General features: G+C 38.9%; 1 protein-coding gene across 4 annotated transcripts in view; it reads left to right on the top strand.

The window, feature by feature from the left end:
• Positions 1-11,309, top strand: part of Sgms1 (sphingomyelin synthase 1) — a 281,398-nt gene extending 270,089 nt beyond the window's left edge. For all 4 annotated transcript variants that reach the window (XM_076834575.1, XM_076834576.1, XM_076834578.1 and 1 more), the window contains 3 exons: positions 4,600-4,753; positions 8,390-8,556; positions 9,701-11,309. In XM_076834575.1, coding sequence (XP_076690690.1) covers positions 4,600-4,753; positions 8,390-8,556; positions 9,701-9,880 — 501 coding nt within the window. In that variant the 3' untranslated portion in view covers positions 9,881-11,309. The remainder of the gene's footprint in view (positions 1-4,599; positions 4,754-8,389; positions 8,557-9,700) is intronic.
• The last annotated feature ends 7,093 nt before the right edge of the window (positions 11,310-18,402 follow it).

The raw sequence follows: 18,402 nt of genomic DNA, 5'->3' as shown, positions 1-18,402 counted from the left end.
AGTAAAGAAGTAACAAGCTGCACCCTGACATTACAATGGCTGCAGTGTCACTAGGCAATAGGAACTCTTCAGCTCCAGTGTAGTCTTATGGGACTGCTGTCGTCCACTCAGTCTGTTGTTGACTGAAATATTATTATAAGGTATGTGGCGTGCACATAAGGAGTCAGAGAACTTGGATTCCAGTCCCAGATATATCTCTAAGTGCCTCTTCTGGGCTGCTCCAAGACGAAGCATTAGTAAAAGGTCAAGGATTATTTTAATAGCATTTCTGCTCCTTAGCCCTCACTTCCAGCTCTTCGTCAGTTATGTTAAAACTGATGATTCGTGCAGCATCGTTTGATGGTTTTAGTGGCAGACTCTCCCCTTCCTCCCAGTTAGGGCACTGAAGCTCAGTGACTGCTCCTGCTCTTTAGATGAGTCAGAAAAAAGCCAGTGCCCTGGGTCTCCTGTAGACTGAATGAGAACAGACGATCACCAGTTTTTCCATCGATTTAAAACAATACCTGGGAGACTCATTTTTTAATAAGCAAAGGCTTGCTGGGCCTCAGTGTATTTGATGCCTTGCCTCATTTGGAGGCCTTTCCCTCCTCCTCCTGCTCTCAAGTTTCTGTATTTTGATATTAAGTGATTTGCCCACTTCATTTCATTTCTTGGTTATTCATTAGAATTTGAAGAAAGTGACTTTATTTTTACTGAAAACTGATTTTCTATGACCCTGAGAGACCATATTTCACAGATATGAGGCTTTCATGATAAAAGTTTATAGTGTCCACTGTAGGTTTTTATGTGAGCATCCTCCAGATAATCTCTGCTTTCAACAGTACACATTCAGAAGCCCACTCATAGGGAAGCTACAATTCTAGTTACTGTTGAATAATAAGCATATTCCATCCTCTTTCCCACTGGATGCAGTCAAAAAATACTGTGGGATGTTGTAGCAGCTACTTGAGACTCAAAAGTAAATGTTAGCTGGCAGAATGGGGAGGGAAACCAAAATGTAAAGGATGGGGGATCCAAGTTTCCTGTTTCCTGTTTGTCTCTCCATGTACTGACCTGCCTGGACTTAAAGGCAACACAAATCCTAGAACTGTGCTCCCTGCAGGCAGAGCTTCAAGAGAATCCCTTTCTCTCTGGCCCAGGGAGAAGAAGAAAAGCCATTCTGGGACAGAGACTGGGAGAAACCCTCCCCATTTCCTTGTGACCTGCGAATATTCAGAATGTGGCATGTCTAGACTTTGTCTGGACATAGTTATTTGATCACATAGAATTTTACCATTTTATTTTGTTTTCCCCTCTTAATATGGGAAAACGCTTATGCCATTACTGTCCTACACAGTTATCGGAAGCTTATTTTTTAATAATTTATTAAGCAGTCAGCCTGGTTCAGTGCTTCCCGTAGTTTCATGCGCATCTGCATCACCTCAGCTTTTGGGTCAGTAGGTCCAGTTTGCTTACTCAAGTTAGACTCCCCATCTTGGCCAATACTGCCCCTGAACCAGACCTTGGACAGCAAGGGAGCTATTTGACAGTCCTCACAAATGTTGTTTCCATTTTGCAGCTTGTTACAATGAGATATTTGTGCAAAAAGCTTTTCTTCATATTTGGGGTCATTTCTTTGAGGTAGACTCCCAGAAGCAAAATGGGCTCAGAGGTTATGGCCATGGAAATCGCTGGTAAACTATGGTGATCTTTACAGAGGATTTTTGCCAGTGGTCATAAACTAGATGATATCATGAAGGCTCAGGATGGTCCAGCCACCCAGGGTCACAGAGTAGGTCATTGGGAGAGTCGTGATGTTAGCACAGAGTGATTTGGCCTGCTCTTGCATGCTTGGCCATGTGAAGAGCCACTGCTCTCTCAACTCCTCCCCAACACCAGCACGTTCCTTAGCTTAAAGCTGTGCTAACTTGACCTGGGAAGACATGAGCTCCCATCAGGTTGATTTTTATTTCTATTTGTTTGACAGTTTGTGCCTCTATCTGGTCACATCCTCTGTCCTTGAATAAATTCTGTTTGCTGAGTTGGCCTCATTTTACTTAATTTCTATGTGCTGTGTACATGATAAAAAACATTAACTTGTCTCTGCTGCAGTTTTGTAATTTGTCTTGTACTTTGCTTTTTTAAACATAATTAAGTATTTTAGATCATTGTAAACATCCGTCCTCTTTTCCCTTTCCCACTAGACTTGAAGAGGCTTTCCGTGTTTGGCTAACATGGGAAAATATTTTAAAAAGAAGGCTTAGGGATTTTAAGGACACCTGTAAGAAGTACAGCATTGATTTATTTATTTTTCCTGTTTTCCTCCGTGCCACGTTAACTTCGTTACTTCTCTTCCTCTCCCCCAACACATACAGTCTCCTGTGAAGATTTGCTTGCTAAAATGAGGGGGCAGATTATGAGGAGAAGCCGCCTTGGTAATGTGATTATAGGTTTTATAACCAGACGGAATTAGGAAGGATCATTTAAAATAGTCTAAAATGAGGAGATGTGTCCAATTTTTTTTTACACAACTTTCTTCTACATATTATCCGTTTTTATGACAGAGCTAAACCAAACTCTTAATTTGAGATTTTAGAAAACTGTATCATGTTTGTATAATTATGCAATTTAAAAAAATATCGTATCAAATTTGTTTTGAGACACAATGATGACCTGGCCCTGACCCAATTCTGGCTACTTTTCCCCTTCATTTTAGCTCTTTGGTCTGAATTTTGTGGTATTTACCGCCCCATCTTTAATTCTTTTTACAGATTTTTTTAATATGTTTACTCCTGGGTCTCTAAGTGTTGAGGGAACATTTCTGCTCTGTGACTTTTGGATGCAGACTTTCCCTTTTACTGACTTCCTGCTGTGGAAGTCCAGGCTTTCCTGTCCTGTGCCTTGTCCTTACTTCCTCCATCCCTGCCCATCCCCACATCACACCTTCCAGCTTCTTGTCCTGCCTTTCCTCTGCAGTTCTCGATCATCTGTTTAGCTCAATATTCAGGGCCTATATTTTCAGAGTTCTGGAAGTGCTACTCACAGCTAAGCCATGTGGTTTCCAATAGTTTTCTTTTTCTGCACAATTTTCTTTTCCCTGTAGAGTAAGTAATTGCTGTTTTACTTTCATGATTTTTCCTTGTGCTTATTCATCTCGAAGATGATCTCCTCAGTTTGGTCAGAGGCACTGGAGTGTTCTGTTAGTCTCATCTCCTGGAAGTCGTCTCTCCAGAGCCCCTGGGCTGGTCCCTTTCTAGCCCAAATGTGTGAGCTACAGCAAGGTTCTGTTTTCCCTTTGCTGGCAACCTGGCCAGACCTGTTTCTTCCTTTTCTCCAAGTTTACTCACTTTGTGGAGCATATCCTCTGTAATTCCTGGAAAAGAGTTTATAGGTGGGCAATGTTTCAAAATCTTATGTATATAAAAAAGGCTTTAGTTTATCCTTTGGTTTATGCTTGATTGTAATATGTACTGGTATAGAATTCTAAGTTGGAAATCACTTTCCATAAGAATTTGAAGGCATTTTTTCAAAAGCCTTCTGTTTTCCATTGTTGCTTTTAAAAGTCTGATTCTAGTGATCCTTCATATAAAGCTTTTTGTTTTTGTTTTTGTTTTTTAATCTCTGGAGACTTTAGCATCTCTTCTTCATCCCTGTTTTTGAAATTCTGTGATGCCATCTTGTGATACAGGTCTGTCTTCTGTTGTGTGGAGCCTTCAAGGATCTCTGAACTGGGAAACATTTATCCTTCATGTGATCTGTGCAGCCTGCCATCCTTAACTAGAAATATTGAAAACTTTTTATAAAGGAAAATTATAATGAAACAGGTCTCGCAAAGCTGGAATATTATCAGTTAATTGTTGAAAAAAGACCTTGGTGATCAAATTGGCCAACAAGAATTTAAACAGGTGCTGACAAGCTTAAAATATAGACATTTGCACATCTTGTTTGAAGGAATAAATCCAAGTTGCAACAAGTGAGTTGTTAAGTCTGTTTAATTACTTTAGTATCCAGCCCAGTCTTGCATCATATGCAGGTAGATTAATTTATAAACTTTTCCACTCCTATTAAAAGTAAAGGCATATAGTGATACCCACATACTTTCAGAAGATTGAAGGCACATTCTGCAGAGTCCCTTGTTTAATGCATTGACTATTCCAGCCTCCTGCTGCTTTTTCTAAGTTAGTAGAATAGTTATCCTCCCAGGCCATGCTTGGCAAAAATACATCTCTAAAATTTTCTTCTTCCAAAACAGCAGTTTTGGTAAGTAGGTCCACTGATTTTTCTCTGATAAAATTATTTAAATTTGGCAAACATTTATGGAAATGTGCTGTAACAAAGCCAAATGCTTCATCTATAGAACTGAACTTTCTTCGGGTACTGCCTATGGAATGGTCAATGTTGAGAGGCTAAATTTCATGGTGTGGATTTTGCGTGTCTTAATAAACCCTAATTCTGTGGTTTGTTTGTTTGGTGGTGCTTGAACCCATGGCCTTGTGCATGTGAGGCAAGCCCTCTGCCAACTGACCTATATTCCCAGCCCAAACCCTAACTCTGGATATAGATAGTAATCATAGTACACTTTTATGTGGCTAATAATCTTGTTTTCTTCTCTCCTGCCAGCTTTTTGGAGACTGGGAAGCCCAATTGCGGAGAATAATGAAGCTCATTGCTGGAGGTGGTTTGTCCATCACTGGCTCTCACAACATGTGTGGGGACTATCTGTACAGCGGCCACACGGTCATGCTAACACTCACCTACTTATTTATCAAAGAGTGTAAGTCTAACACAACCAACCATCACGGTTTTTTACCTGCCATTTTCCAAGGTCTCTGGTCCTTTGAAAAATCATGTTGTGTGGAAGGGCTGCTGAAGGAAGACTGGAGGCTTTAGGAGGGTGGTGGCTTCATCTCATCACCATGCCTGGAATGCAGCTGGCACCCAAAGGGAATATGTGGAAGGACATAAATGTGCCGCTTACAAGATGTCTTGTTTTCCCCATGTCAATGTAGTCATGGGGTGAAGGCAGTTTCCAGCACAGTGTACTGAACTGTTATGATCAGTGGTACAGCTCTGTAAGGAACCAGATGGAAATCTCATAAAGACACAGAAATTCAGCATCGGGCCTGGTTAGATGATAGAAGCTCTTGTATTAACTCTGTAGCCATGTTTTCACGCACTTGACACTGTGCCACATGCTGAGGGTACAGTGATGGATAAGAGGATTCTTTGCCCTCAGGCCATAGGCTTAGGGATGAGGCGGACACTAAATGGGACATTTCCTTTAAGAAGCATACTTAAAGCATTCTATTGTGAAACAAAGCCAGACATGGTGGCACATACCTGTAATCCCAGTTACTTAGGGGGCAGAGGCAGGAAGATTACAAGTTCAAGGCTGGCCTCAGCCAAGAAGCAAGATTCTGTTTCAAAATAAAATAAAGGGCTGGGTATAGCTCAGTGGTAGAGCTCTTGCCTAGTATGTGCAAAGCCCTGGATTCAATCCCCGGTACAGCCATAAATAAATATTAATAATATTAGTACTTATAAAACTAACAAATTAACATTATAGATAACCCCATATGCTGCTCAAATTTAGCATCTAGAATTTTGCCTTATTTGCTTCAGATTACCTTTTTCAAAAGAAATAAAATGATAATATGTGATTAAATCCTTTCCTCCTCTCATTTTCCTGCATCATTTCTAAGCTTATTTTTGTATTTGAGAATTGGGTTTCATGGTTTTAAAGTTTTATTTATATAAATGGTTCCATGTTACACATATATATTCCTCTACCATCTTTTACTCTCAAATTTTGTTTTTGAGACATGAGACTTGGTTCATTCATTTTAATTGCTATTAGTATTTCAGTACTACAAATGAATCGTTTATTTATTCATTTCTCTACTTAGAGGAAATTTAGTGGTACTTAGCTTGGCATAGTGGCTCATGCCTGTAATTTCAATGACTCAGGAGGCCGAGGCAGGAAAATCACTATTTTGAGGCCCACCACGGCAACTTACAAAGACCCTGTCTCAAAATTAAAAAAAAAAAAAAAAAAAAAAAAAATTTTAAAGGACTGGAAATACAGTTCAGTGGTACATGCCCCTGGGTTCAATCCCTAGTAACAGAATGGGGGTGTGGGGAAATTCAGTGATACCCAGAATTTTACTGCTAAAAGCAATCTAATGAGCATTATGTAGGCATTCCCATGAAAGGCAAAAAGTAAAATCAAACTGCCATGGTTTCACACAGGTGGGATGTACATTGCAATCTGGAGGTGTATTGGGAGCATTGTTGTCCTCTCTGGGAATTAATGTGACTGGAGTTTTCAGTGAGAGCAATAATGAGAAATGAGGAGGGACAGGTAAGTAGTAAACAGATTGTGGAGGGTGCCCTAAGCCACAATAAGGAATCTGAACTTCCATCTGATGGAGATGGGTGCCTCTCAAGGGGTCGGAACAATGGAGCAGTACCATCTCCTGTGTCCTTCAGAGAAGGAGAAACCACTCTTGGCAGCAGGTTGTAAGATGGACTAGAGAGGGATTAGAATGAGACCAGGAGAAAAGTTGGGTGATTGTTGTTAGAGTCAAGGAAAAAGAGGGTGGTACCTTGAACTACCATGGTGGCTTTGGGGATGGAAAGAAGCAGAGGGTACTGAGAGACATTAATAAAAAGAGTCAACAGATAACACATAACAGTATAGATTATGAGTGTAGAGGAGAGAGGTGGTGAGCTTAGTTAAAGTTTTGTTCTGGTTTTGAAAACTAAGGTAAGGGAGTACTGGAGAAAGAAAGGGAAAATTGATGTTCCTCTACTTGTATTTAGTATGCAGTCACAAATAGTGAATTCTAGCAGTTCTATTGAGAATTCAATGGACTTCAATACCTTTGGTATTGGGTAATAACCAGGTGTGGAAAATGGAAACCTTAGAGGCCAGATGCTGACAGCCCTGGGGAAGGGATTCCTGCCCTCTGCTGGCTACTACTGAAATCTTTTAATGCTGTCAAGGCTTATACTTTCAACAATAAAGCATTGTGCCATACTAGGAAATGCAGAGGCCTTGTGTCATAGACCTCTTCATTTTAAATCCTGGTGTTGCCATGTGCCAGCTCTGTGACCCTGTGAAAAATCTGCACCTTCTCTGAGTCTTGGTTTCCTCATCCAAGAATGATTTTGAAATCTACTTCATGGGTGAGGAACGGGTTATTAAAATTTAAATAGATGATGTACTTGGATGCTAATACTAATAGAGTTACACAGAGAATAAATTGTAGCTATTATTTGTTGTTGTATTGTTAAGGTACCAAGTACAAGTATTACTGAAATATATCCCTGCCATAATTCCCACTTTAAAGTTGTAATCTGCCCTTCACTCCACCTTCTTCTGACTTATCTTGCTCACTTTTAAATTTCTCCAGAGCCTTTAACATCTTCTAATACAGTATGGAATTTAGTTATTATAATCATAGCCTTTGGTCTCTTCCCTCCTAGAAAGTGTCTCCTCATGAGGGCAGGCCCTTTCCCGTCTGCCCGTTGATCCTGGTAACTAGAGTAGTACCTGTCCCTGGCATCTGGCAGATGCTCCATGTATATCGGTTGAATTAATGACATGAATGACTACTTCCTGGATCTCTTAAGAATCCAATAAAAGCCTGTACTTCTCCTCTGGTGTGGAGAAGCTCCAGTCAAAATTTTTGCCTAAAATTCCAGAGCCTCTGAATCCCTACCCACTGAGAATGCAAGATAGAGAGGTAGGCCTGTGCTAGTAGAGACTTCAGTGTTTCCCTCAGGTGACTCCCCACATGAAGGTAGAGAAAAGCATTTTTCTGACACATTCCTACCTTTCAGGGGCTTTTGGATGAGAGTTCCCAGGCATTTAATTCTTCTTCTGTTTGTACTGAGAAATGGAAACCTCAGAGACTTTCAGATGAGTTGTACAATTGTGGAACTTGAAAAGCAAATAAGACAGTTGTTTTGGTTATGATTGCTTAGTTCATGTGTGGAGATGCATGGATCAATAGATACTGATTTTTGTAAAGAGCATTAACCCCAAATTAGCTACAGGTAAATTGGGCTAAAATGTCAGTGAGCAATATTGTAAATGGAGAAGCATAATGCATTAACCCATCCTTGATTAAACTACTCTTTTAAACTGCATTGATTATATCAGTCAAGTAATAATCAAATCTGAATTACTATTGCTGGTAGTAAAATCACCGTGTAAAAAGTTATTTCCATTCTAACCTTGGTTACAGATAAAAATGAAAGCCTTCAGATTTACTAGCGTAAGAGATCTGTTTTTCAGAAGGGAAGACCTAAGGTAATTAGACTCAGAAGCACTTAGCAGAGGCATGGTGGGCATCCTTAGTGTTATTTGGATGATGGGACTATTGAACATTTCTCCTTTTTTCAGATTCCCCTCGACGACTCTGGTGGTACCACTGGATTTGCTGGCTTCTCAGCGTCGTTGGAATCTTCTGTATTCTCTTAGCGCATGACCACTACACTGTGGACGTGGTGGTAGCATATTACATCACCACAAGACTCTTCTGGTGGTATCACACTATGGCCAATCAGCAAGTGAGTCCTTCCTGCCCCTGTTTGACGTTAGCTCTTGTTCCTGGATAGGTGCTGCTGGCTTGGGCAGGGAGCGCAAAGAATCCACAGATGTCTTATGCATCCTTTTCTTTTTTCTTGTTTTGTTTTTGTTTGGGTCTGGTTTGGTTTTGTTTTAGGCAGGGTCTTGCTATGTTGCCCAAGCTGTCTTGAACTCTTGGGCTCAAGCCTCAGCCTCAGCCTACCAAGTAGATGGGGATAGTGTGACACCATACCCAGCAAAATGTTTCTTTTTTAAAAAAATATATATTTTTATAGTAGATGGATACAATACCTTTATTTCACTTTTATGTGGTGTTGAGGATCGAACCTAGTGCCTCACACACTCACTAGGCGAGTGCTCTATCAGTTGAGCTATAACCCCAGCCCAGCAAAATGTTTCTTAAAGTGTAGTCAGCTAATATTGTGCTGTCTTTTGTGACATTGATGAGAACCAAGATGAAAAAGTATTTAATATAAGGACATAGGAGAATATGTCTTCTAAAACAAGTATCATACTCTCATTGTCTATGAAAAAGATTTTCTAAATCTGTGTCCACCCATTGCTAGATTTGCATTCTTACCCTCTTCTCGTTACTCTGGGCCTATCACCAGTTTATTTATTTATTTATTTATTTTGAAAGAGTGAGAGAGAGTGAGAAAGAGGGAGAGAGAGAGAGAGAATTTTTTAATATTTATTTTTTAGTATTTGGCGGACACAACATCTTTGTCTGTATGTGGTGCTGAGGATCGAACCCGGGCCGCATGCATGCCAGGCGAGCGCGCTACCGCTTGAGCCACATCCCCAGCCCCTATCACCAGTTTAATACTTAACATTTCATTAAGATTTTCCATTTTTAGCATATAAAAGCTAACTGAGGTATTTATTAATGGCCAAGAAACAAACAAGCCCATGTTTTCCTTGCCCTGCTAGTATTGGGGTTATTTGGTTTTCTGCTGGGAGGGGCCCATGGGCAGGTGTGTGAAGAGTATAAGATGGTGATCAGAGGATGAAGCTGGGTTGTGTGAGTGGCCATGGGCAGGTCCAAGATTCTTCATGAATTTGAACACAGGAAGCATTTAAACTTAAAGTAAAAGATTGTGAAAACGTGTTTCTTTGTTATCTTAGGTGCTAAAGGAAGCTTCCCAGATGAACCTCCTGGCCAGGGTGTGGTGGTACAGGCCATTTCAGTACTTTGAAAAGAATGTCCAAGGAATTGTACCTCGATCTTACCATTGGCCCTTCCCCTGGCCAGTAGTGCACCTCGGTAGGCAAGTTAAATACAGCCGGTTGGTGAACGACACATAACAGCTGTGCTGAGTGGGGAAACAGGAACTGTCCAAAGTGCTAAGAACTCCATGAGAGAAGATGCCATAAAATAAACACCTCCCTGACCCTGTTATCTTTCAAGAGTTACCTTGACTTAACCTATTGAGTTACCTGGTCAGCACTGTGATCTTTATTTCTCTCCAAAGGACCTGCGTTGGACAACAATAAAGAAAATCTCACCTATCATGCACTGTCCACTTTTCCTGTTCATGAGTTTGGGATTTACATAACCCGCAGCCACCACGTTCCTTTGTATATGATGCAACAGCATAAATGTAAGCTTTTATATCATAAGTTCTGGTCTTTCCAGTCATATCTGGAAATAAAGCGTATTATTTTCTTGGGAAAACATACTTTTCATATCTCTTGCCCCAAAGATTGGGCTGTAAGCCATTTTCTAGCAAATGTCTCTATGAAGGTTTCTAAGTACCTGAATGGGGTTCGATTCTGAAATCTTTCTACCTGTTGCACCGATATTCAAATAAAAATGACAGACACAGAGAGGTTTGGTAACTTTGGGTTTTGTAAAATCAGCAGAGATGGTGTGTCAAAAAGTGCAAAAAAAAAAAAAAAGATTCTGTTATAAGTGATTTTCTAAGTATTTCCTAACTTTATTTTTCAAAATGATGTTATGAAAACCAAATTTAAAGATTTTTACATGTCAGAGAGAAGAGAGTTAAAATTTAAAAATGCTTCTTGGGAGAGAAATTTGTCTATGTTTCTAGTGCCTTTCTTGTCTTGATTGTATGGTCAGTAGGCGATCTTAAATGTTTTTATTTAAAATAAAGTATTCCATGAAAATATAAATGTATGTATACACTACTAAATTTTGCGTTTATAGCTAAATTAAATCAGAAGACTGCTTATGGTTTTAAAATTGCTTTGAATTAAAGAATGGGGGTGTTAATTAGAGAGTCGAAGCCTGTTCACACATTGTGAGCAGGTGACAATGACATGTACCACTTAAATTATTTTATTGTCTTTTTGGTAGTTCAATTTTAACTACTCAATGAAAACAGCCATGAATATCTTTTTTTAAAGAGAGTTTTGAAAATGATCACTTATCTAAAACTTGAAAGCTACAAATTAGTTATCCATACTCTCATGACAATTTTGTTGGTGAACAACAAAAAAGAGATCTATTTCTTTAAAATATATTTGTGCAGAAACTGCATGTAACTCTAAGTTTTACTCCTAACATATGTATGTTTGGGGAAGTATTCTATTCTATACTTGCCAATGTGGAGAACAAAATAGTTTTTTAAGAATGAAGAAGTATATTATATCCATTCTGTATTTTACGTGCAACAGAATTATCTTTCTGTAGGGTTTTTTTGTGTATTCACAAGGTGATATTTGTATTGTAAAACAATAATGGTGAAGGAAATAAAAAGGCTTTTAAAATTTTGTTTGTTTTAAATCTTTGTAAAGTTATTATTCCAGAGAGTATACTGATATCCTACAGCTTATCTAGATCGTACATAATCAAAATGCACTTTTTAATAAAAACTGATACTTAAAATAAATGTCTATTATTGCTAATGTTTTCACATTCTTCACAAAATCACAACGAAGTCATTATAACAAGGTGGGGTTTCTTTACTGAGTTTAACACAGGGCCTTTAGTAATCATCAGTTTCTTTGTGATTCCTTAAAATGTATTCTTTAATTACCACTACAGATTGGTATATAAAAAGTATATTTAAAAACCTTGCAGATAAGTTGAATTCACACTGTACACCTTTGTTTTCTGACAGTTTTGAATTTTCTAATTCTCAACTAAGCCACTCACTTATTTTTTCTTATAGCTTAGAACTAATACAGCTTTTCCAGTTTAAATGGAAAGCAAAAGAAAATCTGAAGGGAAAAATAGTGATGGTATTGATAACCATGGTAATAGAAAAGAACTCTTTAAAAAGAGAAAAAACCAACGATGATTATTTCTGATGTGAAGGAAGAAGGTGTTAACAGTGGAAACCTATCTTGGTTGAAGGATGTGTTCTGGGAAGCTAGAGATGTGAAACCAGTAGAATGTTCTTGCATGGGACTTTGAGCATGTGTGCCAGACAGGAAATATGATGTGCTCTCAAGGCAAACAGCAAAACTCTAGGATAGGACTGTGTTTTAACTCTGTTGACCAGGTGCTCCATATTGAGAGGGAAAATAAGTTGAGTAAATAGAAATGAACTATTGGCACATGCTAAGAAGAGAATGTTTTTCCAAAGACTATTGAAATAATTATATTAAAAATTCATAACTTTGCATATCATATATTTACCAGGACATTCACTTGCTGATTGCCTAACTGCTCTGATGCATGAGTTGATGTACCATGTGGTTCTTCTACTCTGCAAATCCCAGGAAAGACTAAGAGAAACTTCTTTATATTCTGGAAAATTGTGGTGCACTTGATAATGACTGCCTGAATAAGCACAAGTACTCTTTTGTCCTATATTTGCTAAGCTAAAGCCCTAGACAATAGCTTCCATCATTTTATTAATTTTACAACTTAGATACTTAACATATATTAGCATCATACAACCACAAGGTGTAGGTTTTCCCCATTTTACAGATGAGCCCACAAAAATGACACAGATACATGAAATAATTTGCCCGGGAACATGCAGCTGATAAAGTGGTGAAAATCCAACTGGAGTTCAGGTTTCCATCCTCCCCTACCAATATTTTTGAGCTTTCATAAATTCTGCAATAGGAGTCTTCAGGAGAAATTTCTGCCAGTGGTGACACATTGAAGCAGAATGACTTACTGATGGACTGAGTAGCGGAAAATTCACACTATATGATGTGAGAAAATTTTGCCAGTTTCCTAATTCTTTTTTCTCCCAAGCACATACCAAAATTGATGAGTTTGATAGTTTTTTTTTAAAACATCATAAATGTATAAGATGAGAATGCATGCCACCCTTAAATTGATCACCATTATATGAAAGGTCAACCAGGTTTGTATTTGTTGTGTGTGTATATTGGGGATTTTTTTCTTTTTTTTTCTTTTTGCAGTGCTAAGTAGCAAATCCAGGGCCTGGCACATACTAGGCAAGAGCTCTATTATTGAACTACATCCCCAGCCCTGTAAACCAGGTTTTGAATTAACTAGGAAACATGCTTCTTGAATTATTTCATACTGATATCCTTTCTCTTTTTCTCCCTATGGTCAGAAACCTTACTTTGATCAAATCAAAACTGTTGATTTGATATTCTCACCAGTACTTTAAAATACTCTCCTATCTCCTAAGAGAATTAGTTAGAAGGAAGTTAAGTGATCCCATCATCAGAGGGACCTTTCAAATTAAGATGACAGTTGACATAATTCAATGAATATCTGCCAATTATAATTCTTTTCCATTTGTTACATTTGTTCTATTTCCACCTCCCTTTTTTCCTGCCTTCCTCTATGGACATTATATGATTCCGTTTTATGTCTTAGTTTGCCAGTTATACTTTTTAAAAAATGCATAAAGTGGGCTTGGTTACCTATATTGCCTAAGGTTCATTACTTGGGAGGCTGAAGAGGGAGGATCACTTGAGCCCACAGGGTTCAAGACCAGTTAGGCAACAGCAAGACCCAATCTCAAAAAACAAGCAAACAAGCAAATGAACAGAAAATGATAGTTGTTCTAGGGTTTATATTTTTAAGTAACCAAAGCCTGTCTTTGAGTGTGGTGCAGGTAATAATGTTGATTTATAACATTGATGTTACTCACCTCACTTACCAAATGCCGTAAGCACCGAATACATTGCTAAAGTTACTACTTTTAACAATCCGTTGTCTTTTAGGTCAATTAAGGAAAAATGGAAGATTTTGTTTATCTTTGTTTATTTTCTTAGGCCTTTCTTTATGTAGAGTCAAACTTCTAACCTACATCATTTTCATTCTGCCTGAAGAAATCCCCATTCCTCACAGAGCAGGTTTGCTGGCGAGGAATTCCTTCAGATTTTGTTTAAGGAAAATTTCTCCTTCACTTTTAAAGGATAACTGCTGAATCTAGGTTACTGGATTCCCATCCCCGCCCCAGTGCTTTAAGTGTTTCACTCCCATTTTGTTTACCTGGTTTCTCCTAAGAAATCTGCTTTAATTTTATCCTTATTCCCCTGCAAATAATGAGTGCTCTTTCACTACATTCTTTCAAAAAAATTTTTTCTTATTGTTTTCTACAGTTCAAATATGATGTGTCAATTTATTTATTTATTTATTTGTTTATTTATTTATTGGTGTTTGGTGTTCTCTGAGCTTCCTTGATTGATAGTTTGGTATCATTAATTTTGGAAAATTATCAGCTATTGTTATTTTAAATATTTCTCTTGTTTTCTGTTTTCTTCCACCTTTCAAATTTGTCTTAGTTTTATTTTTTAATTTGTTTATTCTAATTTTTTTATACATGACAGAATGCTTTTCAATTCATAGTACACATATGGAGCACAAATTTTCATTTCTCTGGTTGTACACAAAATAGAGTCATACCATTCGTTCTTTATACATGTACCAAGGATAATAATGTCCATCTCACTGTCCATATTTCCTACCCCCATGCCCCTCTCATCCCCTCCCTCCCCTTTGCCCTATCCAAAATTCCTCCATTCCTCCCATACTCCTCTCCCCACCCCCCATATGGACCAGCACCCACGTATCAGAGAAATCATTTGGCCTTTGGTTTTAGGAGATTTGCTTACTTTCACTTAGCATGATATTCTCCAACTCCATCCATTTACCTGCAAATTCCATGATTTTATTCTCTTTTAATGCTGAATAATATTCCATTGTGTATAGATACCACGGTTTCTTTATTCATTCATCTATTGAAAGACATCTAGGTTGGTTCCACAATTTAGCTATTGTGAATTGTGCTAATATAAGCATTGATGTCGCTACATCACTGTATGCTGTTTTTAAGTCCTTTGGGTATAGTCTGAGGAGTGGGATAGCTGGGTCAAATGATGTTTCCATCCCAAGTTTTCCAAGGAATCTCCATACTGTTTTCCAGATTGGTTGCACCAATTTGCAGTTCCACCAGCAATGTATAAATGTGCCTTTCTCCCCACATCCTCGCCAACACTTATTATTGTTTGTATTCTTAATAGCTGCCATTCTGACTGGAGTGAGATGAAATCTTAAAGAGTAGTTTGGGTTTGCATTTCTCTAATTCCTAGGATGTTGAATATTTTGTTGATAGATTATATATCATCTTCTGAAAAGTGTCTGTTCATTTCCTTGGCCCATTTATTGATTGATTGATCGATTGTGTGTGTGTGTGTGTGTGTGTGTGTGTGTGTGTAGTTCTTTGAATTCTTTATGTATCCTGGGGATTTGTGCTCTATCTGGCATGTGTGTGGCAAAAATTTGGTCCCAAAATTATAGGCTCTCTATTTACCTTGTTGATTGATTCCTTTGCTGAGAAGAAGCTTTTCACTTTGAGTCCATCCCATTTATTAATTCTTGATTTTATTTCCTGTGCTTTAGGAGTCTTGTTAAGATGTTAGGGCATAATGTGACACAAAGTAGCAGGATATAAAATCAATACCTGTAAGTCAAAAGCATTTCTATACATCAGTGATGAATCCTCTGAAAGAGAAATTAGGAAAATTTTAAAAATAGGAGGTAAGAGAATATAGAAGACTTCTATAATATACTATTCAGACATCCCAGTCCTCAGTAGACTAATCCATGAAAAGTGCTTGGTTTCACAAATGTTGGGGATGTGAGGGTGGGAGAAGAGAGAGAAAAAAGAAAAAAAAATTCAGAGGAAAATTAAAGGATTGTTTCTGTTGGAGTTCAGTATCTTTCCTGCTTCCCTTCTCATCCAATAGGTGGGATGTGTGTTGTTTGCTGGTATCTCCACCCTCAGGATGTAAGTTACTAGGGTAATAGGGTTGGTCTTAGGGGCAGAGCTCCTGGAAGTGGGCATAGCACTTGCTGGTACCCCTCAGTGGGGAGACTGCACCCCAAGGATCTCCTTTGGGACCTGTGTGTGTGATGTGGGTTCAGGGTCTTATCTCCTTATATCAGCTGTAGACCTCACAATTCCTGGTCTATAAATTAGTCTCTAACTGTATCTCACCCACCCCCTCCCTTTCTACTTCACAGTCAGGAACCTCTCCAGAGGTCATGTGGGCTGCACTTTGGGGCCTGTGCACCTGTTGCAGAGAGCTGTTTTGTCTCAGGCAGATCATGATCAGGCTTTGTGAACTATGGACCGGCCACAAGGACGCAGGCACTGTGCTGGGTTAGTGACTGCGGGGGAGAGAAGGGAGTTGGAGACTATAGGTACCTTGATACTGCTTCTAGGCCCCAGCCAGTGTCCCAAGATGGGTGTCGCCCCAACTAAAGATGGCAATGGTGGTGGCAGCAAAGGTGTCCCAATATGGAGGCAGCTGCTTTCAGGGACTGGGTGTCAGGTCTGGCCGGGCAGTGGTATTGTACGACGTGTGCAGAGATGCAGCTCTGTGGCTTGCAGTGTTGTGGCTGGCGGCTATCTCCAGACCCTGTCTGGTGTCCCAGGTGCAGGCAACTATGGCAGCGGTTGAAGTGTCCCAAGATGGAGGCAACTGGGTAGCCACATGCTGGTAGATGGGGGTCCACACAGGAGCAAAGGCTGAGTATCCTGTGCAGGCACTGATGCCAGGGGTCCTCTAATAACTCACAGCGAAACAGTATTCCCACTGTTTGAATCCCAGGTCACAGAGTGACAAGGAATGTAGCCTCCCTCTAGGCCGCCATCTTGGATCCTCCATCTTACAGTTCTTGGGTATTCTGTTTTTCCATTCTTTTTTTTCTTTTCATATTTCAATTTGGGAGGTTTCTACTGGCATATCTATCTCTTTAGCCATGTCTAAACTACTGATGATCCATCCAGGTATTATAATATTTATAATCTCTAGCATTCCTTTTGGCTCTTAAAATTTTATTCTCTCTACCTAAATTACTCATGTATTCTTTTATGGCATCCACTTTGTCCTTAGATCCCTAACATGAATTATATTTATTTTAAATTCTTTGATATTTCCAACATCTGTATCATATCTAAGTTTCATTCTTTCTTTGTTATCTTAAGAGTGTTTTTTATGCCTTTTGGCTTGGCTTGTATTTTTTTATTGCTGTTGTTGAAAGATGGACATATTGGTAAATAGCAATTGAGGTAAATAGGACTTCCGTATATTCATTATCCAGTTTGGGAATAGGGGGTATTTAATGCTTGCTGAAGCTGTAAGTACCAGTAGCTCTACATTCCTTTAATGTGCTATTTTGGCCTCCCCTCCTGACTTTGGGCTTCTTTATGAGATCCTCTCCAGAAAAAGTCTGTGTCTTCCAGCTCTGAGTAGTTATTCCATTACTTTTCATACTGGACTGTTGGTAGTGGTGGAAAGACATTGTATAAGGGAGTGTTCTCAAATCCAATGAAATCTCAATGTTTCAGTGACCTTTGCCATTTTCAGGCTTGACCTTCAAAAGTGTATTTTAACCCCACCTCTTCCATCCCTTACCCATTTCCTGACTGCAATCCCTAATCTATTTCCTTGGAGCCTTGATTTCTATCTACTATACTTTCCCCCTTAAGTCAGATGGGAAAGCTGGAGGGAACTGGATGAGGAGAAGGGGACACTAGGAAGTTCTTATTCCAACACTAATCCATATTCTGCCTCCAGAAATTCATCAGATACCATGGAGCTCTTCCTACCAGCTTATAGCTCTGTTGGCTTCTGTTCCAGGTCAGCAGATCTTGGCCCTAACTCTCGATGCACTTGTCTCCATATTTTGGGATGGCATTTGCACCTGTGACCTCAGTTCTATAATAGATCCAAGGAAAATTTCTTTTCAGTTAATCCACCTTTTTCTTACAGTAGGGAACAGTGACTCCCAAGCTCTGCATATAGAAGCCAAAGCCAGAAGCCCTTGGTGATAGTTTTCATATAAATTAAACAAATGTGAGAAACAATAAACAGTTATCTATAGAATGTTCTTAAAGATTGAGTTTACACATTTGTGTCCTAACAACAGTTGAAGAAGTAATGGCATTCACAGTCTTGTTTAATGACTTTGAACTCTCAACAGAGAAGGTATCCAGAGGAACATGAGAAAATAATACTGGAGTTGAAAACGGGACATATTCAGTTACTTTTTAACTTGCATGCTCTGGGAACTTAGAGATCACTTTCTAAGTTTCCTGTGAGACCTGTCAGAACCTTTAAAATACTAATGTGCCTTTGACTCCTATATGCAGTTGTATGCAAGACCAAGTGTCTAATGAAAATCTGCACTCGGAGATGTACTGATCTATGAAATTTTTATGTTCCTGAAATAACTTCATCAGGAAAAAAAAATAGTTCCTCTCAAGAACCCAAGTGGACGATGGAAACCCCAAAATCTTATGATGGGAGTCATGAATATACGCTGAAGTACTCCATCATATGTCTACATATGATGGTGTTTCAAAGGTGGGTTTTATCCTCTGAGGGAGCCTCCTGTATAATGGGGTTCAGTCCTATTA

The sequence above is a fragment of the Callospermophilus lateralis genome, chromosome 15, assembly GCF_048772815.1.
Source record: "Callospermophilus lateralis isolate mCalLat2 chromosome 15, mCalLat2.hap1, whole genome shotgun sequence".
In the NCBI taxonomy this organism is placed as follows: domain Eukaryota; kingdom Metazoa; phylum Chordata; class Mammalia; order Rodentia; family Sciuridae; genus Callospermophilus; species Callospermophilus lateralis.
This window is presented reverse-complemented; position numbering and strand designations above follow the sequence as displayed.